At 37.8% G+C, this 24,444-nt stretch overlaps 1 protein-coding gene across 1 annotated transcript in view; it reads right to left on the bottom strand.

Moving 5' to 3' along the window:
* LOC137650571 (endothelial lipase-like) overlaps nt 1–22,724 on the bottom strand; it is a 35,496-nt gene extending 12,772 nt beyond the window's left edge. The window contains exons 1-2 of the mRNA XM_068383786.1: nt 22,627–22,724; nt 7,840–7,948 (exon numbers count right to left, since the gene is read on the bottom strand). Of these exons, the coding sequence (XP_068239887.1) occupies nt 7,840–7,948; nt 22,627–22,714 (197 nt within the window). The 5' untranslated portion in view covers nt 22,715–22,724. The remainder of the gene's footprint in view (nt 1–7,839; nt 7,949–22,626) is intronic.
* Nucleotides 22,725–24,444: the final 1,720 nt, after the last annotated feature.

The following is a 24,444-nucleotide window of genomic DNA, read 5'->3' as shown; positions in this document are numbered from 1 at the left end:
CCCTGTTTAGCCTCACCTTATCGTTCCTTCTCGATTCGTATGAGATATTGCATTCTCTAGAATCAATACACAAGTTATGATATTCATTCTCTCTCAGAGAGAAGCGGCTAAACCCTTCCTCCCTCCCCGAGTGTCACCACTGTTATAGGCGGCAGCCACTGCCTCACTTCATCGCCATTGAGTAGAACGAAGTTCTTACTGCCTCCGACTTTGATTTAGATAGTGACTTACTCAGGGTGCCCTTGTTGTGCCGTTGACGCTGTCGTCAGCACAGGAAGCTATGCTTCCTCAGTTCATTGTTTGAGGGAGGCGGCATACCAGCCGCCACCTTTGATATCAATGAACTATAAGACCCTTAACCCTTCCCCCTCTGTCCTTTAGTGACATCATGCCGTCACAAGATTCTTTCACCGGTATCCTGACAGTCATCCCGGCTTGCTAAGGTGACTGCGTTACTGGCTGGTACCCTGCCGGTAGCAGTTAGTTCGGCCGTATCTACCACCTTCCCCCTAACTCCCTTCCTTCACAGGAAGTGAATAATATTGGGGGAAGATTGAGACGGCTCCTGACGGCTTCCGGTGGGAAACCTAGCATACTTTGGAAAGTCCTCAGCTCTCCCTTGAGTTGCCATCCACATTCATTGCCGCTAACTTCATTGCTGGCGACAGGCCTTTTGTGGATAGGTGGGAGCCAGAATTTGATAGATTCTTTCCCCTTCCATTGGAACTTTCATTCCTGTACGAAGACAGTAAGCGGTCTTATAGTCCTCCTACACTTCCAGCTGTTATGTTCATTCTTAATAGTAGGAAATTCTCTTTCCTTAATCTTTCTCTCTCTCTATCAGTTAGCACCGTCATGTACTAACCTAACACCGGCAGTGTCTGCCGGAAAACTAGTATACAACTATACAGTAGTACACATGTTTTCTAACATTCTCTGTGTTTCCTATCGCAGACAATTGTTGGGACCACGATATTCTGTTGAGGTGGAATATTCCCCCAACACCCAGATGGTTTTCCTCGATAATCAGGGACTTAAAATACCCGATCGATATTAATATATACTACAGGTGAATAATGTTAGTATAAGCCATTTACTAACTCTAACTCTAGTTCCTAGAGTTTCTTTACCCTGTATCCTCCCTATCAGGGAAACTGAATATTAATACTGACGGAGGTCTCAGCAATGGCCTAGGAGAGGAAATACAGATATGTGTCTTTTGTATTTCCTTTCAAGCTTACTATCCTAAGCTACCATAAACAATAGTGATTACTATTGTTATTAAAAACTGTATGCTTTTATATTACTGATATAAAAAACATAGAATACTCATTTGGTTTTTTCCTTTACAGGAGGATCCTATGGAGAAGTGCGCAGCGTTGTTCTGCAACCACAAAGGGAAAGACTTTTGTGGTCACACGAAGTGCAGGACTCATGCCCCCTGCTGCATCGTGTCAGGAGTCCTAAGGTATTGGGACCCGAAGGGTTGCCCCACCTGCTCAACCTTGCTGGCCAATGGATTCGGCGAAGCCCCCCTAGTTACCATAGAGACTAGGGACACCCTTCGCAAATGGGTAAGAGGGTTCCAAAAGAACTCTGCAGAACCATATTTACCCAATGACTCCCTAAGGTGCCTACTGTTCCCCAAGGCTCTGCCGAGTGCGGTGGTGCCCCAGAAACAGCTCCGGTCCCCCTTCGTACAACTGAAGATCGACTTGGACATTAATAAGGCACTAGAAGGCATGGACATCCACCAAGAAAGGATGTCAGAAGTGTCCACCGACACTGAATAGGACCTACTACAAGGGGGCCCTGAAGAAAACGTCGACCCTCCCCGAGTGGAGGAAGAAGGATCCGTGTCAACAGCGACAGACGATCCTCAGTGTGCCGTGACGGCATACCAACCTCTGCCGTCAATATTCTCGGCCCCAACTCTACAACCAGGTTGATGCAAATGAAGAGATTCTAACATCTCTTCAACAGATGATGGAGTTGTTCCAATGGGAACAAGAGACGATGCGGGAATCTCTTAAGCAGAAGCAAAAACTGTTGCAGGAGAAGATGACCGCTTTGGATCAACCAAGGGCACTTCTAAGAAGCCTCTTTGAGTGTCGGATCTCCCTCTCTGCTCCGAAACTAATCCCTGGAGGTATGCAGAGCATATGCCTATGATGAATGGGAAACTGTTCATCTCTGAGAAGATGGGGGCCAGGCAGATTGAAGACCTTGAGTTCTGGCCTAACTTTTCGGCCTATCCAGAGTGCTACATAAGACTGCGGGATGAAAATGCAACCCGAGAGGAAACGGTCCCCAAAGAGGTCATTGTTTTCGAACATGAGAAGGTGCAAGCCATCCTCCTCAAGACCTTGAAGGGAGCCGGGTATACCAACTCCAAAGTCTCAGCACTGAGCAAGAAACACCCCACCTTTCTTGCCCCTTCCTCCATCTCTTAGGACTAGACTTTACCGTCAAGGCAGTCGATGAGAGAAAACCCTGCCCAACCCTAGAGAAATGCAAGCCATTCTCTCTAGCACTGCCTATCTGCGAGGAGAAGTTGAAGGATGTCCACCTAACCTACTCTATCTCTAAGCTGGATCCAGAAACAGCAGGACAACAGTTCAATGAGAACCTTCCGAAGTTGCCAGACCATCTTCTGAGGAAGGAACAGGAGTCGAAAGAGAGACTTGCGGCTTCCCTCTCTCATCAGAACTGTCTGGAAATGAGTGCAGGTCACCATAATGCCCCAAAAATGTCCATCTTCCTGGCTAAATCTCACATGGGTACCGTTGTGAAAGACTTATACGCTTTCCTCAGAGCGAGGAGAGCCTGTAGAAAGTTCGTCTTGGCCTCAGCAACCATCAGACATGAACCAAGGAAGCTGATTACCTCGAGCATCTGGGGTAAAGACTTTTTCCCTCAGGAACTGGTCCAAGAGGTCATTGCCAGAGCAACCACGGAGAACAGGAACCTTCTCCAAAAGTGGGGCATGACCTCGAAAAGGGAATCTTCCTCGGAAGGAAGTCCCCAGCCCAAGAACAAAAAGGCAAGGAGACCATGTAGACCTGCACAATTCCCCGCCATGACTATGACCACAATACCTCAGACCACTTTCCAGATGGTCCCTCAACAATTGGTAGCCCCGTCACCAGTTTTTAACCCTACCTTTGGGAGGGAGTCAACTTCCTTTCGCCCCAGTCAGAAAGGAAAAGGTCCTAAGAGAAGTTCTCTGGGAGGTGAATTCTCTCGAGGCTGAGGAGGACGTGGTCGTGGAAACAAATCCGCAGGACCCCCAAGCAATGAAGGGTTCCACGTAGGGGGCAGACTACATCACTTTCAGGATTGCTGAACCTTCGATCCCTGGGCCCACAACCTAATCACGAATGGACTTGGGTGGAAATGGAGTAGAACTCCACCCCGTTTTCCAGAATTCTTCCTACACTTCACCCCCTTGTTGGAAGAATATATCTCAGATCTCTTGAACAAGAAGGTAATAAAGAAAGCGAGGTCCATCAAGTTCCAGGCAAGGGTGTTTTGTGTTCCCAAGAAAGACTCAGACAAACTCAGAGTCAATCTAGGCTTGTCTCCACTCAACAAGTTCATCGTGAACAACAAGTTCCGGATGCTTACTTTGCAACACATAAGGACCCTTTTGCCAAAAGGGACGTACACAGTCTCAATAAACCTAGCAGATGCTTACTGACATCTCCCTATGAGTCACCCTTTCTCCTCCTGCCTGAGATTAAAACTACAGAAGAAGTTTGTCTTCAGAGTAATGCCCTTCGGACTGAACACAGCCCCAAGGATATTCACGAAGCTAGCAGACATAATCGTCCAACAGCTACACACCGAAGACGTTCAAGTGGTAGCATATCTATATGATTGATTGGTATGGGCAGCATCCAAGACTACTAATCTGCAAGCAGCCAACAGGGTGATCCAGTTTTTGGAACACCTGGGCTTCAAGATCAACCACAAGAAGTCTCGTCTCTCTCCAGCTCAGCAGTTCCAGTGGCTCTGAATCCAATGGAACTTAAAGTCACACCACCTCTGCATTCTATCCAGGAAGAGGAGAGAAATAACGGGATCTGTCAGGAGACTACTCCGTTACAAGAGGATTTCAAGACACCAACAGGAAAGAGTATTGGGCTCTCTCCAGTTTGCAGCATTGACAGACCCTGTGCTAAGGCACGTCTAAAAGATGCGTCAGGAGTCTGGAGGAAATACGCATCAAACGCTCAAAGGGATCAACTAAGGTTGACCCTGACCTTGTTGCACACGCAGTTAAGGCCATGGTCAACAGCCAAGAACCTAGCACGGACAATTCCCCTGCAACTACCACAACCATCAGTGGTGATACACACAGATACCTCCTTGGAAGGGTGGGGAGGCCATTTTCACGACAAAAAAAAGTGCAAGGGAATCGGTCGCACCAGTTCAAAACATTTCATATCAACATTTTGAAAGCTATGGCAGTTTTCCTGACGTTGAAGAGACTATTCCCTTGCAGATCAATCCACATCAGATTGGTTCTGGACAACGAGGTGATAGTAAAGTGTCTAAATCGACAAGGCTAGAGATCACCCTACATCAACCATGTGATGTTAGCCATCTTCTACCTGGGAAGGAGGAAGGGATGGCACCTATCAGCAGTTCACCTACAAGGGTTCCGCAATGTGACAGCAGACACTCTATCCAGGCGAAACCTCATAGAGACAGAATGGTCCCTAGATGCAGACTCATTCTCCTTCATCTCGAAAAAAGTCCCAGAACTGCAGATCGACCTCTTCGCAACGAGCAGCAACAAGTAACTATCTCGTTACGAAGCCCCTTACATGGACCCTCAAGCAGAAGCGATGGATGCCATGTCCCTCGACTGGAACAGGTGGAATCGCATTTACCTTTTTCTACCAACCAATCTCCTGCTAAGAGTCCTCGACAAGCAAAGATCCTTCAGAGGGACAGCAGCAGTAGTAGCCCCCAAGTGGCCCAAAAGCAAGTAGTTCCCTCTAGTCCTAGAGTTGAAACTGAAGCTGTTTTCTCTGCCGAATCCAGTGCTATCTCAACTGGTCCAGAAGTCGACTGTCTACGCTTCAGCCTCGAGAACCAGCAACCTACATCTCATGATTTTATCGCCCTAGCACCGAACAAAAAGTTTGGAATCTCGAAGGATAAAGTTGACTTCATCGAGGAGTACAAGTCAAGTTCGACTAGGAGACAATACAAATCGTCATGGAAGAAATGGGCGTCCTTGTGAAAGCAAGGAAACCGACAGAGATATAGATAGATTTCTGTCTTGCATTCTTCATACACTTCCAGCGCAAGGCCTGGCCTCTAGTACAATTACTTCCTTTAAATCGGCCCTGGCTAGATCACTTCTGTACGCTTTTGAGGTGGACCTCTCTGGTGAAATCTTTAATAAGATCCCGAAAGCATGCGCTAGACTCAAGCCAGCAGCCCCACCAAAGCCCATCACGTGGTCTTTGGACAAAGTCTTGCACTATGCTTCGAACCTAGACAATGAAGATTGTACTCTAAAGGATTTTACACAGAAAGTAATTTTTCTGTTGGCAATAGCCTCAGGGGCTAGAGTTAGTGAAATAGTGGCCTTATCCAGAAACGAAGGCCACATTCAGTTCCTAGACTCAGGAGAACTGAACCTTTTTCCTGATCCTGCCTTTCTTGCCAAGAACAAGCTACCCACCAAGAGGTGGGGTCCTTGGAGAATCTGCCCATTGAAGGAAGATGCCTCTCTGTGCCCAGTAGAGTGTCTTAAGGTCTATCTTCGAAGAACTTTAAGCTTCAAGGGAGGAAAGATCTTCAGAGGCGAAACTTCAGGATCAATCCTATCTTTAAGACAACTGAAAGCAAAGGTCACCTACTTTATTCACAGAGCAGATCCTAATAGTACACCCGCAGGTCACGATCCGAGGAAAGTTGCTTCTTCGTTGAACTTCTTTCAACATATGGACTTTGAAAGACTCCGCTCATACACTGGGTGGAGATCATCCAGGGTCTTCTACAAACATTACGCAAGGCAAGTACATGAAATAAAACACTTTGTGGTGGCGGCGGGTAGTATCATTAAACCCGTCGTCTAGTGCTGTGATGAACAGTGGACTGTTTTGGGACTTTACAGTACATCGGGTGTATGGGTATACCTACCCTCTAGTGCAGATCACAGCTATGATTAACATACTGTTCTATGTAGGTGCTTATCTGACCAATACACCAGTGCCGAGTGAACGTTTGCATCACAGTGTTTATGCATTTCTGAACATCTGAACATGTCAGATAGATTTGGTTTCACATCTCCATTGAGTCGCATTATTCCGATAATGTATTTATATATTTTTTTCTACACAAGAAAATATGGACTTTGATGTGTTGTCATGCTAGATCAGATTCATACTTTGTTGTAACTACATTTTATGAATTAGTTGCATAATGAAATACTTTAAATGTATTCGCGTCTTATTACTGCTCCCTCAGTTATAAGCAAATAAAATAAACTAGAGTTTTATTCAATCCCTGTATAGGGCTTATATCTTGAAATCACAATAATGATTTCTGGAGGAATGAAACTTACATTCTCAAGGTAAGTAAAAAAGGTAGGCATCAAAGTTTTCACTTTTTGTTCCAACGGAAATACAAAACTTGAATCCTTATTGTCAATATCAAAATTTTTCCCTGTTGGGGGCAGGAAGCACTAAACCAGGTCCAGGTTTAGTGGAAATGACAGATCTCTGGAATTTCATATATAGGTCTAGTACACCAGATAAGGAAATATACTCAAGGTGGAAGGCACATACACAAACCCACAGCTAATAGTAATTTCAAGACAATTCTCTAGTATACTTCTATCAGGACGATATGGCCTGAGCCCAAAAAATGGATTTTGTTCAAAGTGAAATATCTATTTTTGGGTGAGAGGGCCATGTCATCCTGATGGACCCACCCTCTTGCTGACACTTCCCAAAATTACTTTATATCTGTGGCCATTTATGCTTAACGGAATGGTGTCACGGTAGTAGTAGGGAAGGAGGTCCACCGGGTACCTAGAACGGCACCCTTTCTTTTGCCACTCTTCCCCCTTACATCGAAGCGTTAAATCTATTCGGGGTGAAGATTGCCATGTGTCGTATCTAGAATACGTCCCCTGATATTATGCGATATCCTTTATTGGATACTCGCGCAAGGAGTTAGAATCCTGGAGACCTTCGGTTTAATTCTCTGGGAGTATCACTGTAGGAAATATCCCTTAGAAGGCTACCTAAAGGAACCCTTCTATCAGGACGACATGACCCTCTCACCCAAAAATAGATTTTTCACCTTGATCAAAATCCCTTATATGTTCACTTCCAAGGACATTGTCTCGTCCCTTGCCTCTGACATTCATGAGTTACCTTTAACCCTTTATCGTGCTTTAACTCATTTTTATTGATGCAATTTAATTCTTACAAGTCGTATAAAATCCATACTCTTAGTACAGCGATATGACATTCGTATTCTACTAATGTTTATCTTTGTAGCAGCTTAATAGCTTTCATTAATTGTTATTGTGTACAAATCAAACTGTATAGATTGGGGAATTCTACCACTATCTCATGACAGCATGAAATCATTAAAATTTTTCTAATGGACGTCTAGAAATACCTTACTGGATTTAAAAAAAGAATAAATTAACATATTTTGTTAAAAATAGCACACATTAGACAATACAAGCAAGAGCAATTAACTGGTGTACAGCAGGAACTTACTTAAAACAATAAATAAACTGATTTTGTAAAAAAAAGAAAAAAAAAAACACACGCATTAGACAGTAAAATCAAGGGCAATTACCTGGTGTAAAGCAGAAACTTTATTTCCAGACTTGGGGTCAATACAGGCTTGTCGAGCCAGGATAAAATGTTTGGCACGTTTTGACACTTGCAGTCTCCAACTTCGTTTGCTGAAACAGAATCCCACAGATAAGTCAAAAGTGAATGGAATTAGGAATTTGGGGTACATGGCCGAGCACTGTGGCCGGGGAGGTCATTCAGCAGGAGAGGTCTTAGAAAGTAAGTTCACTTTGAAGTCACATTCAGATGTGAATTAAATGGATAATGAAATCTTAAGTTATTTTTTTTTTCACATAAGATTATCAATGGCCAAGTAGTTTTTATTATAGAAATTAATTGTATTATTTGATTATTTAATCCCACACTAATTAATCATATGTTAATTATATATTCTTCGAAACACAACCCAATTATGACCTTCAAATATATTCTTTTTCCACAAATTATTCATATATAAAGGATGAATTCTTGTCATTGAAATTGGTTGATATATTTGATAGAAGAGCTTTCAAAGCAGAAATTAATTTCACTAATACTTTATGAGGACGGATATTAATCATATTTAGTAGTCAATGGTTGTGAAAATCCGGTTACAAGGAATAGTGGCAGATAATGTGAAATTAGGTTACATGGAAAAGTGACAAATATAATGCAATTGGGTTACAAGGAACAGTGGCAGATAATGTGAAATTAGGTTATATGGAAAAGTGACAGATACAATGCAATTGGGTTACAAGGAACACTGGCAAATAATGTGAAATTAGGTTACATGGAAAAGTGACAAATATAATGCAATTGGGTTACAAGGAACAGTGGCAGATAATGTGAAATTAGGTTACATGGAAAAGTGACAAATATAATGCAATTGGGTTACAAGGAACAGTGGCAGATAATGTGAAATTAGGTTACATGGAAAAGTACCAGATACAATGAAATTGTTACAAGGAACAGTGGCAGATAATGTGAAATTAGGTTACATGGAAAAGTGGCCGATACAATACAATTGGGTTACATGGAACAGTGGCAGATAATGTGAAATTAGGTTACATGGAAAAGTGACAGATACAATGAAATTGTTACAAGGAACAGTGGCAGATAATGTTAAATTAGGTTACATGGAAAAGTGACAAATATAATGCAATTGGGTTTCAAGGAACAGTGGCAGATAATGTGAAATTAGGTTATATGGAAAAGTGACATATACAATGCAATTGTTACAAGGAACCGTGGCAGATAATGTGAAATTAGGTTACAAGGAAAAGTGACCGATACATTGCAATTAGGTTACAGGGAACAGTGGCAGATAAGGAGAAATTAGGTTACATGGAAAAGTGACAGATAAAATGCAATTGGGCTACAAGGAAAAGTGGCAGCTAATGTGAAATTAGGTTACATGGAAAAGTGACAGATACAATGCAATTGGGTTACAAGGAACAGTGGCAGATAACGTGAAATTAGGTTACATGGAAAAGTGAGATACAATACAATTGGGTTACATGGAACAGTGGCAGATAATGTGAAATTAGGTTATATGAAAAAGTGACAGATACAATGCAATTGGGTTACATGGAAAAGTGGCGGATAATGTGAAATTAGGTTACATGGAAAGTTACAAATACAATGCAATTGGGTTACATGGAACACTGGCAAATAATGTGCAATTAGGTGACATGGAACAGTGACAGATACAATGAAATTAGGTTACAAGGAACAGTTGCAGATAATGTGAAATTAGGTTACATGGAACAGTAACAGATAATGTGAAATTAGGTTACATGGAACAGTGACAGATACAATGAAATTAGGTTACAAGGAACGGTGGCAGATAATGTGAAATTAGGTTACATGGAAAAGTGCCAGATAATGTGAAATTATGTTACATGGAACAGTGACAGATAATGCGAAATTAGGTTAAAATGAAAAGTGAGAGATACAATGCAATTAGGTTACACGGAACAGTGACAGATAATGTGAAATAAGGATACATGAAACAGTGACAGATAATGTGAATTTAGGTTACATGGAAAAGTGACAGTTACAATACAATCAGGTTACAAGGAACAGTGGCAGATAATGTGAATTTAGGTTACATGGAAAAGTGACAGATACAATGCAATTGGGTTACAAGAAACAGTGGCAGATAATGTGAAATTAGGTTACATGGAAAAGTGACATATACAATGCAATTGTTACAAGGAACAGTGGCAGATAATGTGAAATTAGGTTACATGGAAAAGCGACCGATACGATGCAATTAGGTTACAGGGAACAGTGGCAGATAAGGAGAAATTAGGTTACATGGAAAAGTGATAGGTAAATGCAATTGGGTTACAAGGAAAAGAGGCAGCTAATGTGAAATTAGGTTACATGGAAAAGTGACGGATACAATGCAATTTGGGTTACAAGGAACAGTGGCAGATAACGTGAAATTAGGTTACATGGAAAAGTGACAGATACAATACAATTGGGTTACATGGAACAGTGGCAGATAATGTGAAATTAGGTTATATGAAAAAGTGACAGATACAATGCAATTGGGTTTCATGGAAAAGTGGCGGATAATGTGAAATTAGGTTACATGGAAAGTTACAAATAAAATGCAATTGGGTTACATGGAACACTGGCAAATAATGTGCAATAAGGTGACAAGGAACAGTGACAGATACAATTAAATTAGGTTACAAGGAACAGTTGCAGAGATTGTGAAATTATGTTACACGGAACAGTAATAGATAATGTGAAATTAGGTTACATGGAACAGTGACAGATAGGCCTAATGCGAAATTAGGTTAAAATGAAAAGTGAGAGATACAATGCAATTAGGTTACACGGAACAGTGACAGATAATGTAAAATTAGGAGACATGAAACAGTGAGAGATAATGTGAAATTAGGTTACATGGAAAAGTGACAGATACAATACAATCAGGTTACAAGGAACAGTGGCAGATAATGTGAATTTAGGTTACATGGAAAAGTGACAGTTACAATGCGATTTGGTTACAAGGAATAGTGGCAGATAATGTGAATTTAGGTTACATGGAAAAGTGACAGATACAACGCAATTGGGTTACAAGGAACAGTGACAGATAATGTGAAATTAGGTTACATGGAAAAGTGACAGATACAATGCAATTGTTACAAGGAACAGTGGCAGATAATGTGAAATTAGGTTACATGGAAAAGCGACCGATACGATGCAATTAGGTTACAGAGAACAGTGGCAGATAAGGAGAAATTAGGTTACATGGAAAAGTGACAGATAAAATGCAATTGGGTTACAAGGTAAAGTGGCAGCTAATGTGAAATTAGGTTACTTGGAAAAGTGACAAATACAATGCAATTGGGTTACAAGGAACAGTGGCAGATAACGTGAAATTAGGTTACATGGAAAAGTGACAGATACAATACAATTGTGTTACATGGAACAGTGGCAGATAATGTGAAATTAGGTTATATGAAAAAGTGACAGATACAATGCAATTGGGTTACATGGAAAAGTGGCGGATAATGTGAAATTAGGTTACATGGAAAGTTACAAATACAATGATATTGGGTTACATGGAACACTGGCAAATAATGTGCAATTAGGTGACATGGAACAGTGACAGATACAATGAAATTAGGTTACAAGGAACAGTTGCAGATAATGTGAAATTAGGTTACATGGAACAGTAACAAATAATGTGAAATTACGTTACATGGAACAGTGACAGACACAATGAAATTAGGTTACAAGGAACGGTGGCAGATAATGTGAAATTAGGTTACATGGAAAAGTGCCAGATAATGTGAAATTATGTTACATGGAATTGTGACAGATAATGCGAAATTAGGATAAAATGAAAAGTGAGAGATACAATGCAATTAGGTTACACGGAACAGTGACAGATAATGTGAAATTAGGATACATGAAACAGTGACAGATAATGTGTAATTAGGTTACATGGAAAAGTGACAGTTACAATACAATCAGGTTACAAGGAACAGTGGCAGATAATGTGAATTTAGGTTACATGGAAAAGTGACAGATACAATGCAATTGGGTTACAAGGAACAGTGGCAGATAATGTGAAATTAGGTTACATGGAAAAGTGACAGATACAATGCAATTGTTACAAGGAACAGTGGCAGATAATGTGAAATTAGGTTACATGGAAAAGCGACCGATACGATGCAATTAGGTTACAGGGAACAGTGGCAGATAAGGAGAAATTAGGTTACATGGAAAAGTGACAGATAAAATGCAATTGGGTTACAAGGTAAAGTGGCAGCTAATGTGAAATTAGGTTACTTGGAAAAGTGACAGATACAATGCAATTGGGTTACAAGGAACAGTGGCAGATAACGTGAAATTAGGTTACATGGAAAAGTGACAGATACAATACAATTGTGTTACATGGAACAGTGGCAGATAATGTGAAATTAGGTTATGTGAAAAAGTGACAGATACAATGCAATTGGGTTACATGGAAAAGTGGCGGATAATGTGAAATTAGGTTACATGGAAAGTTACAAATAAAATGCAATTGGGTTACATGGAACACTGGCAAATAATGTGCAATTAGGTGACATGGAACAGTGACAGATACAATGAAATTAGGTTACAAGGAACAGTTGCAGATAATGTGAAATTAGGTTACATGGAACAGTAACAGATAATGTGAAATTACGTTACATGAAACAGTGACAGACACAATGAAATTAGGTTACAAGGAACGGTGGCAGATAATGTGAAATTAGGTTACATGGAAAAGTGCCAGATAATGCGAAATTAGGTTACATGGAAAAGTGACAGTTACAATACAATCAGGTTACAAGGAACAGTGGCAGATAATGTGATTTTAGGTTACATGGAAAAGTGACAGATACAATGCAATTGGGTTACAAGGAACAGTGGCAGATAATGTGAAATTAGGTTACATGGAAAAGTGACAGATACAATGCAATTGTTACAAGGAACAGTGGCAGATAATGTGAAATTAGGTTACATGGAAAAGTGACCGATACGATGCAATTAGGTTACAGGGAACAGTGGCAGATAAGGAGAAATTAGGTTACATGGAAAAGTGACAGGTAAATGCAATTGGGTTACAAGGAAAAGTGGCAGCTAATGTGAAATTAGGTTACATGGAAAAGTGACAGATACAATGCAATTGGGTTACAAGGAACAGTGGCAGATAACGTGAAATTAGGTTACATGGAAAAGTGACAGATACAATACAATTGGGTTACATTGAACAGTGGCAGATAATGTGAAATTAGGTTATATGAAAAAGTGACAGATACAATGCAATTGGGTTACATGGAAAAGTGGCGGATAATGTGAAATTAGGTTACATTGAAAGTTACAAATACAATGCAATTAGGTTACATGGAACACTGGCAAATAATGTGCAATTAGGTGACATGGAACAGTGACAGATACAATGCAATTAGGTTACAAGGAACAGTTGCAGAGATTGTGAAATTAGGTTACACGGAACAGTAATAGATAATGTGAAATTAGGTTACATGGAACAGTGACAGATAATGCAAAATTAGGTTAAAATGAAAAGTGAGAGATACAATGCAATTAGGTTACATGGAAGAGTGACAGATAATGTGAAATTAGGAGACATGAAACAGTGAGAGATAATGTGAAATTAGGTTACATGGAAAAGTGACAGATACAATACAATCAGGTTACAAGGAACAGTGGCAGATAATGTGAATTTAAGTTACATGGAAAAGTGACAGTTACAATGCAATTTGGTTACAGGGAATAGTGGCAGATAAAGTGAATTTAGGTTACATGGAAAAGTGACATATACAATGCAATTGGGTTACAAGGAACAGTGGCAGATAATGTGAAATTAGGTTACATGGAAAAGTGAGATACAATGCAATTGTTACAAGGAACAGTGGCAGATAATGTGAAATTAGGTTACATGGAAAAGCGACCGATACGATGCAATTAGGTTACAGGGAACAGTGGCAGATAAGAAGAAATTAGGTTACATGTAAAAGTGACAGATATAATGCAATTGGGTTACAAGGAAAAGTGGCAGCTAATGTGAAATTAGGTTACATGGAAAAGTGACAGATACAATGCAATTGGGTTACAAATAACAGTGGCAGATAACGTGAAATTAGGTTACATGGAAAAGTGACAGATACAATAAAATTGGGTTACATGGAACAGTGGCAGATAATGTGAAATTAGGTTATATGAAAAAGTGAGAGATACAATGCAATTAGGTTACATGGAAAAGTGGCGGATAATGTGAAATTAGGTTACATGGAAAGTTACAAATACAATGCAATTGGGTTACACGGAACACTGGCAAATAATGTGCAATTAGGTGACATGGAACAGTGACAGATAAAATGCAATTAGGTTACAAGGAACAGTTGCAGATAATGTGAAATTAGGTTACATGTAACAGTAACAGATAATGTGAAATTAGGTTACATGGAACAGTGACAGATACAATGAAATTAGGTTACAAGGAACGGTGGCAGATAATGTGAAATTAAGTTACATGGAAAAGTGCCAGATAAAGTGAAATTATGTTACATGGAACAGTGATAGATAATGCAAAATTAGGTTAAAATGAAAAGTGAGAGATACAATGCAATTAGGTTACACGGAACAGTGACAGATAATGTGAAATTAAGATACATGAAACAGTGACAGATAATGTGAAATTAGGTTACATGGAAAAGTGACAGTTACAATACAATCAGGTTACAAGGAACAGTGGCAGATAATGTGAATTTAGGTTACATGGAAAAGTCACAGATACAATGCAATTGGGTTACAAGGAACAGTGGCATATAATGTGAAATTAGGTTACAAGGAAAAGTGACAGATACAATGCAATTGTTAAAAGGAACAGTGGCAGATAATGTGAAATTAGGTTACATGGAAAAGTGACCGATACGATGCAATTAGGTTACAGGGAACAGTGGCAGATAAGGAGAAATTAGGTTACATAGAAAAGTGACAGATAAAATGCAATTGGGTTACAAGGAAAAGTGGCAGCTAATGTGAAATTAGGTTACATGGAAAAGTGAAAGATACAATGCAATTGGGTTACAAGGAACAGTGGCAGATAACGTGAAATTAGTTTACATGGAAAAGTGACAGATACAATACAATTGGGTTACATGGAACAGTGGCAGATAATGTGAAATTAGGTTATATGAAAAAGTGACAGATACAATGCAATTGGGTTACATGGAAAAGTGGCGGATAATGTGAAATTAGGTTACATGGAAAGTTACAAATACAATGCAATTGGGTTACATGGAACACTGGCAAATAATGTGCAATTAGGTGACATGGAACAGTGACAGATACAATGCAATTAGGTTACAAGGAACAATTGCAGAGATTGTGAAATTAGGTTACACGGAACAGTAATAGATAATGTGAAATTAGGTTACATGGAACAGTGACAGATAGGCCTAATGCGAAATTAGGTTAAAATGAATAGTGAGAGATACAATGCAATTAGGTTACACGGAACAGTGACAGATAATGTGAAATTAGGAGACATGAAACAGTGAGAGATAATGTGAAATTAGGTTACATGGAAAAGTGACAGATACAATACAATCAGGTTACAGGGAACATTGGCAGATAATGTGAATTTAGGTTACATGGAAAAGTGACAGTTACAATGCAATTTGGTTACAAGGAATAGTGGCAGATAATGTGAATTTAGGTTACATGGAAAAGTGACAGATACAATGCAATTGGGTTACAAGGAACAGTGGCAGATAATGTTAAATTAGGTTACATGGAAAAGTGACAGATACAATGCAATTGTTACAAGGAACAGTGGCAGATAATGTGAAATTAGGTTACATGGAAAAGCGAAAGATACGATGCAATTAGGTTACAGGGAACAGTGGCAGATAAGGAGAAATTAGGTTACATGGAAAAGTGACAGATAAAATGCAATTGGGTTACAAGGTAAAGTGGCAGCTAATGTGAAATTAGGTTACTTGGAAAAGTGACAGATACAATGCAATTGGGTTACAAGGAACAGTGGCAGATAACGTGAAATTAGGTTACATGGAAAAGTGACAGATACAATACAATTGGGTTACATGGAACAGTGGCAGATAATGTGAAATTAGGTTATATGAAAAAGTGACAGATACAATGCAATTGGGTTACATGGAAAAGTGGCGGATAATGTGAAATTAGGTTACATGGAAAGTTACAAATACAATGCAACTGGGTTACATGGAACACTGGCGAATAATGTGCAATTAGGTGACATGGAACAGTGACAGATACAATGCAATTAGGTTACAAGGAACAGCTGCAGATATTGTTAAATTAGGTTACACGGAACAGTAACAGATAATGTGAAATTAGGTTACATGGAACAGTGACAGATACAATGAAATTAGGTTACAAGGAACGGTGTCAGATAATGTGAAATTGGGTTACATGGAAAAGTGCCAGTTAATACGAAGTTATGTTACATGGAACAGTGACAAATAATGAGAAATTAGGTTAAAATGAAAAGTGAGAGATACAATGCAATTAGGTTACATGGAACAGTGACAGATAATGTGAAATTAGGATACATGATACAGTGACAGATAATGTGAAATTAGGTTACATGGAAAAGTGACAGATACAATACAATCAGGTTACAAGGGACAGTGGCAGATAATGTGAATTTAGGTTACATGGAAAAGTGACAGATACAATGAAATTAGGTTACATGGAAAGTGACAGATACAATACAATTGGGTTAAATGGAACAGTGACAGATAATGTGAAATCAGGTTACATGGAACAGTGACAAATACAATGAAGTTAGGTTACATGAAAAGTGACAGATACAATGCAACTGGGTTACATGGAACAGTGACAGATAATGTGAAATTAGGTTACATGGAAAAGTGACCGATACGATGCAATTAGGTTACAGGGAACAGTGGCAGATAAGGAGAAATTAGGTTACATGGAAAAGTGACAAATATAATGCAATTGGGTTACAAGGAAAAGTGGCAGCTAATGTGAAATTAGGTTACATGGAAAAGTGACAGATACAATGCAATTGGGTTACAAGTAACAGTGGCAGATAACGTGAAATTAGGTTACATGGAAAAGTGACAGATACAATACAATTGGGTTACATGGAACAGTGGCAGATAATGTGAAATTAGGTTACATGAAAAAGTGACAGATACAATGCAATTTGGTTACATGGAAAAGTGGCGGATAATGTGAAATTAGGTTACATGAAAAGTTACAAATACAATGCAATTGGGTTACATGGAACACTGGCAAATAATGTGCAATTAGGTGACATGGAACAGTGAAAGATACAATGCAATTAGGTTACAAGGAACAGTGGCAGAGATTGTGAAATTAGGTTACATGGAACAGTAACAGATAATGTGAAATTAGGTTACATGGAACAGTGACAGATACAATGAAATTAGGTTACAAGGAACGGTGGCAGATAATGTGAAATTAGGTTACATGGAAAAGTGCCAGATAATGTGAAATTATGTTACATAGAACAGTGACAGATAATGTGAAATTAGGTTAAAATGAAAAGTGGGAGATACATTGCAATTAAGTTACACGGAACAGTGACAGATAATGTGAAATTAGTATACATGAAACAGTGACAGATAATGTGAAATTAGGTTACATGGAAAAGTGACAGATACAATACAATCAGGTTACAAGGGACAGTGGCAGATAATGTGAATTTAGGTTACATGGAAAAGTGACAGATACAATGAAATTAGGTTACATGGAAAGTGACAGATACTATACAATTGGGTTACATGGAACAGTGACAGATAATGTGAAATCAGTTTACATGGAACAGTGACAAATACAATGAAGTTAGGTTACATGGAAAGTGACAGATACAATGCAACTGGGTTACATGGAACAGTGACAGATAATGTGAAATTAGGTTACATGGAAGAGTGACAGATACAATGCAATTGGGTTACTTGGAGCAGTGACAGATACAATGCAATTGGGTTACAAGGAACAGTGACAGAATGTGAAATTAGGTTACATGGAAAAGTGACGGATACAATGCAATTAGGTTACATGGAACAGTGACAGAAACAATGCAATTGGGTTACAAGGAATAGTGGCAGATAATGTGAAATTAGGTTGCATGGAACAGTGACAGAAACAATGCAATTGGGTTACAAGGAATAGTGGCAGATAATGTGAAATTAGGTTGCATGGAACAGTGACAGATACAATGCAATTAGGTTACATGGAACAGTGACAGATACCATGCAATTAAGTTACAAAGAACAGTGACTGATACAATGCAATTGGGTTACATGGAACAGTGACAGATAATGTGAAATTAGGTTACATGGAACAGTGAGAGATAATGTGAAATTAGGTTACATGGATCAGTGACTGATACAGCGCAATTGGGTTATATGAAAGTGGCAGATAATGTGAAATTAGGATACATGGAAAGGTGACAGTTACAATGTAATTATGTTACATGGAACAGTGACAGATACAATGCAATTGGGTTACATGGAGCAGTGACATATAATGTGAAATTAGGTTCCATGGAATAGTGACAGATAATGTGAAATTAGGTTACATGGAACAGTGACTGATACAATGCAATTAGGTTACATGGAACAGTGAGAGATACAATGCAATTAGATTACAAGGAACAGTAGCAGATGATGTGAAATTAGGTTAGATAGAACAATGACAGTTACAATGAATTAGGATACATGGAAAAGTGACAGATAATGTGAAATTATGTTACATGGAACAGTGACAGATATAATGCAATTAGGTTACAAGGATCAGTGGCAAATAACGTGAAATTGGGTTACATGGAAAAGTGACAGATAATGTGAAATTAGGTTGCATGGAACAGTTACAGTTACAATGCAATTATGTTACATGGAACTGTGACAGATACAATGCAATTAGGTTACATGGAAAAGTGACAGATACACTGCATTTGGGTTACATGAAACATTGACAGATAATATGAAGTTAGGTTACATGGAACAGTAATAGTTACAATGTAGTTAGTTTACATGGAACAATGACAGATACAATGAAATCAGGTTACATGGAAAATGACAGATATAATACAATTGGGTTACATGGACGAGTGGCAGATATGTGAAATTAGGTTATATGGAACAGTGGCAGATACAATGTAATTAGGTTACATGGAACAGTGACAGATATAATGCAATTGGGTTACATGGAACAGTGAAAGATAATGTGAAATTAGGTTACATGGAAAAGTGTCAGATACAATGCAATTAGGTTACATGGAACAGTGGCTAATAATGTGAAATTAGGTTACATGGAAAAGTGACAGATACACTGCATTTGGGTTACAGGAAACATTGACAGATAATGTGAAATTAGGTTACATGGAACAGTAATAGTTACAATGTAGTTAGTTTACATGGAAAAATGACAGATACAATGAAATCAGGTTACATGGAAAATGACAGATATAATACAATTGGGTTACATGGACGAGTGGCAGATATGTGAAATTAGGTTAGATGGAACAGTGGCAGATACAATGTAATTAGGTTACATGGAACAGTGACAGATATAATGCAATTGGGTTACATGGAACAGTGAAAGATAATGTGAAATTAGGTTACATGGAAAAGTGTCAGATAAAATGCAATTAGGTTACATGAAACAGTGACAGATACAATGAAATTAGGCTACATGGAAAAGTGAGATACAATGCAATTGGGTTACATGGAACAGTGACAGATAATGTGAAATTAGGTTACATGGAACAGTGACTGATACAGTGCAATTGGGTTACATGTAACAGTGACAGATAATGTGAAATTAGTTTAAATAGACAAGTGACAGATACAATGCTATTGGGTTACATGTAACAGTGACAGATAATGTGAAATTAGGTTACATGGAACAGTGACAGCTACAATGCAATTAGGTTACAAGGAACAGTGGCATATAATGTGCAATTAGGTTACATGGAAAAGTGACAGATACAGTGCAATTGGGTTACATGGAACAGTGACAGATACAATAAAATTAGGGCACGAGGAACAATGGGAGATAATGTGAAATTAGATTACATGAAAAAGTGACAGATACAATGCAATTAGATTACATGGAACAGTGACAGATACAATGAAATTAGGTTACATGGAAAAGTGATAGATACAATGTAATTTGGTTACATAGAACAGTGACAGATAATGTGAAATTAAGTTACATGGAACAGTAATAGATAGTGAAATTAGATTAAATGGAAAAGTGACATACAATGCAATTGGGTTACATGGAACAGTGACAGATAATGTGAAATTAGGTTACATGGAACAGTGACAGATACAATGCAATTAGGTTACAGGGAAAAGTGACATATACAATGCAATTGGGTTACTTGGAACAATGACAGATAATGTGAAATTAAGTTACATGGAACAGTAACAGATAATGTGAAATTAGGTTATGTGGAAAAGTGACAGATATAATGCAATTAGGTTACAAAGAACAGTGACAGATACAATGAAATTAGGTTACAAGGAACAATAGCAGATACTGTGAAATTAGATTACATGGAAAAGTGACAGATACAATGCAAATAGGTTACATGGAACATTGACAGATACAATGAAATTAGGTTACAAGGAACAATGACAGATAATGTGAAATTAGATTACATGGAAAAGTGACAGATACAATGCAATTAGGTTACATGGAACAGTGACAGATACAATGAAATAAGGTTACATGGAAAAGTGATAGATACAATGCAATTGGGTTACATGGAACAGTGACAGATGCAATGCAATCAGGTTACATGGAAAAGTGAGATACAATGCTACTGAGTTACATGGAACAATGACAGATAATGTGAAATTAAGTTACATGGAACTGTAATAGATAATGTGAAATTAGGTTACATGGAAAAGTGACAGATACAATGCAATTAGGTTACATGGAACAGTGACAGGTAATGTGAAATTAAGTTACATGGAAAAGTGACAGATACAATGCAAATTAGGTTACATGGAACCGTGACATATAATGTGAAATTAGGCTACATGGAACAGTGAGAGATAATGTGAAATTAGGTTACATGAAACTGTGACAGAATGTGAAATTAGGTTACATGGAACAGTGACAGATAATGTGAAATTGGGTTATTATTATTATTATTGTTATTATCATAAGCTAAGCTATAACCCTGGCTGGAAAAAAACAAGATGCCATAAGCCCAAGGGCTCCAACAGGGAAAATAGCTCATTGAGGAGAGGATACAAAGAAATAAACAAGAGAAGTAATAAACAATCAAAATAAAATATTTTAAGAACAATAACATTAAATTAGACCTTTCAAATATAAACTCTAGAAACTTCAAAAAGAAAAGAGGAAGAGAAATAAGATAAAACAGGGTTCCTGGATGTACCCCCAATCAGGAGTAGTCTATGGCACTATAGAACAATAGTTTGATGATTTGGAGTGTCTTTCTCCTAGCTGCTTACCACAGCTAAAGAATCTCTTCTACCCTTACATGGAACATTGACAGATAATTTGGAAATTAGGTTACATTGAACTGTGGCAAACAAACAATATAAGACCTTCTTTACAGCAGAATTTACAGTTATAAAATATTGCTGAAGAAAAACAATGAAAGAACACAGGAATATTAGAATCTGTTTTCTATGATCAGGAAGTATATATTATAATTGACAAAATTTTGACAAGTTAAGACCTTTTCGTCTTCTTTAATTGCAGAAAGTCTTTTAAGATTTTTGTTGATCAGTCTATTCTGAAAGTGTTTAAATTCTTTCATTCTACCTTGTTTTGAGTATTGTTCTCCTGTCTGGTGTTCAGCTGCTGATTCTCATCTTAATTTGTTGGACAAGATCTTACGGTCTATTAAATTTCTTATTCCTGATCTCTGCCACCGCCGTTCAATTAGGTCGTTATGCATGTTGCATAACATTTTTCATAATTTGCCCATCCTTTACATTCAGATCTTCCTAGACAGTTCCACCCTGTTCGTAATATTAGGCATGTAATTAATTTTAATAGTCAGGCCTTCTCCATCGTGAGGCTCAATACTACACAGTATTCTAGAAGCTTTATTCCAGCTGTGACCAAGTTGTGGAATGTTCTTCCCAATCAAGAAGTTGAATCGGTAGAACTTCAAAAGTTCAAATTTGCATCAAATATCCTTATGTTGTACAGGCCCACATAAGTCTCTTTATAGTTCATATATTAAAGATCTTTTATTGTTGGTAATGTTATTGAAATATTATATTTTAATTGTTCATTAGCTCTCTCATAGTTTATTAATTTCCTTATTCTCTTTCCTCACTGTGCTATTTTTCCATGTTGGAACCTTTGGGCTTATAGCAGCTCGCTTTTCCAACTAGAGTTATAGCTTTTCTAGTAATATATGTATATATGTATACTAAAATACACACGATTCTCAACGTTCTGAAATAGTTCATGGAATGACTAGTAAAATATCTGAATAGAGTAACAACGTACTGGGACCCTTATATCTCTAAAATCTCACCCATACGTTACAGCCAAAAAGAAGGAAAGGAAAAAAAAAAAACCTTACGACTAACGAATGATTGACCGTGCCTGTGGTTTTGCAATTTAATAGAGATGAAAAAACGTTATTATGAAAAAAAAAAGATGTGACTTTCGTGAGTTTTATGAACAAAGCACCATATGGCGACTAGTGGGGTTTCATGCAAATTCACGGCTTCCGAATAGAACGGGCTTTTCTTACCTGGAGGGATGAAGAGATGACGTCGCTTGCGTGAGAGTCCTAATTGGCCCACAAGCAGAAGCAAGTACACGATACTCAAAAGCTGCATTGCTTCCAAAACTCTGTAAGAAATAGTCGATGACAATATTTTAATCAAATATTCTGCTGGTTATCTGCTAAGCTCTCTCTCTCTCTCTCTCTCTCTCTCTCTCTCTCTCTCTCTCTCTCTCTCTCTCTCTCTCTCTCTCTCTCTCTCACGTGCATATAATTATATATATATATATATATATATATATATATATATATATATATATATATATATATATATATATATATATATATATATATATATATATATATGTACTTACCAAGCTGGTCTAGCATAAGAGTAAATATTCTATTCATGTATTTCATTTGTGTTTTCAAGGCGAGTTCCACTGTCGTAGGATTAAGTAATGTATGTAAATTACATGAGACTTTCGTCATTTATTTAATTGTATTTTCATTCAATTCAGTATATGTAAATTTATGTTATTCTCAAGAATTAACATTTTATTTCATGTAGTTTTGTTACGAAGTCTTATGTAATTTCGTTTAAGTATGCTGCATTACACACGAGGTAATAACACGAGGGATTACGTCTTTTTTTTTTTATGTTTCCATGTGGTTAGAAAGTGCATGAAAATTCTCGAATTAGATTTACTATTTTTTTTATTGTCACGAGAGGGAGGTGGGCGGGGTTAGCTGGATGAGAGTTACCGCGAAAGCAAGGTTACCCCTTCTTCAATTTACTACGCTGGCAACCTTAGGCCGCTAGAGCCATGCCCCACGCTTCGAGAATGATCTATTAGAATTTTCTAGACGAATTAAGTTAACATATATAGGCCCTAGGAATGCATATGCATAATTAGCAGAAGAGATCCAGCCTATTCCTTGGTAATAGCCCATGTCAGCCACCCCTTTCTTATCTCAATTGTGAATAGTGTTTTACTGTCAAACGTGATTAGCGATTTCTACCCAACATATCGTGCATAGTGTTGTTCAAATTTGGTGAAATTATTGGATGTTAATTCAAGTGTAGTGTGCTAATTTAAGTATATTTACCATATTTTCTTTGTAACTGGCACGGTGAGATTTAGGTTAAACAGTGCAATGCATTAAAGATTTTACTCAACTGTTCAGTAACCAAGTGTGAACCAAAAGACGTAATTGCAACAGTTGCATATATGTAAATTTCATTATTTTATGTTCATTACAGTGTTAAAGTGTTAACACTTTTCAATAATTGTCAAAATTAGATATGTTTATAAATCAATTTTGAGTGAAACAAGTGATTGTATAATTTTTTTCAAATTGTCTTTCTTTTTGTCTTAGTCTAAGGCTCAGTTCAGATTTAATATTTCGAGTGATTTATTTATGGTGTTAATTCTTTTCTATTAATGTTATCTTTTTACAGAATATATTTATTTTTATAAACTGTGTATTATTTTGATCACCAATGTTTTCTATCAGTGCATTGCTCGTAATCCCTGACTAAGAACCGAAGTAAGAGGTTGGTTTTTTAATAGTTCATTTTAAGTATGGCAATCATCTAGCTTTTATTTTGAGTAATGTAAGAGACCTTTGAATATTCAGTGGTTTTATATAATGCCCTCTGGGAGCTGAATAATATTCTCAGAGCTCAGGTGTAACAGACACATGTAATATAATAAGGTGAGTTTTGGAGCTCAGGAATCTATGTAATTCTCCAATCGTAGTATATATATATATATATATATATATATATATATATATATATATATATATATATATATATATATATATGAATATGTGGTGTGT

Source organism: Palaemon carinicauda, chromosome 12 (assembly GCF_036898095.1).
Source record: "Palaemon carinicauda isolate YSFRI2023 chromosome 12, ASM3689809v2, whole genome shotgun sequence".
NCBI classification, from domain to species: domain Eukaryota; kingdom Metazoa; phylum Arthropoda; class Malacostraca; order Decapoda; family Palaemonidae; genus Palaemon; species Palaemon carinicauda.
Note: the sequence above shows the minus strand (reverse complement) of the source record. Positions and strands in the feature narration are given on the sequence as shown.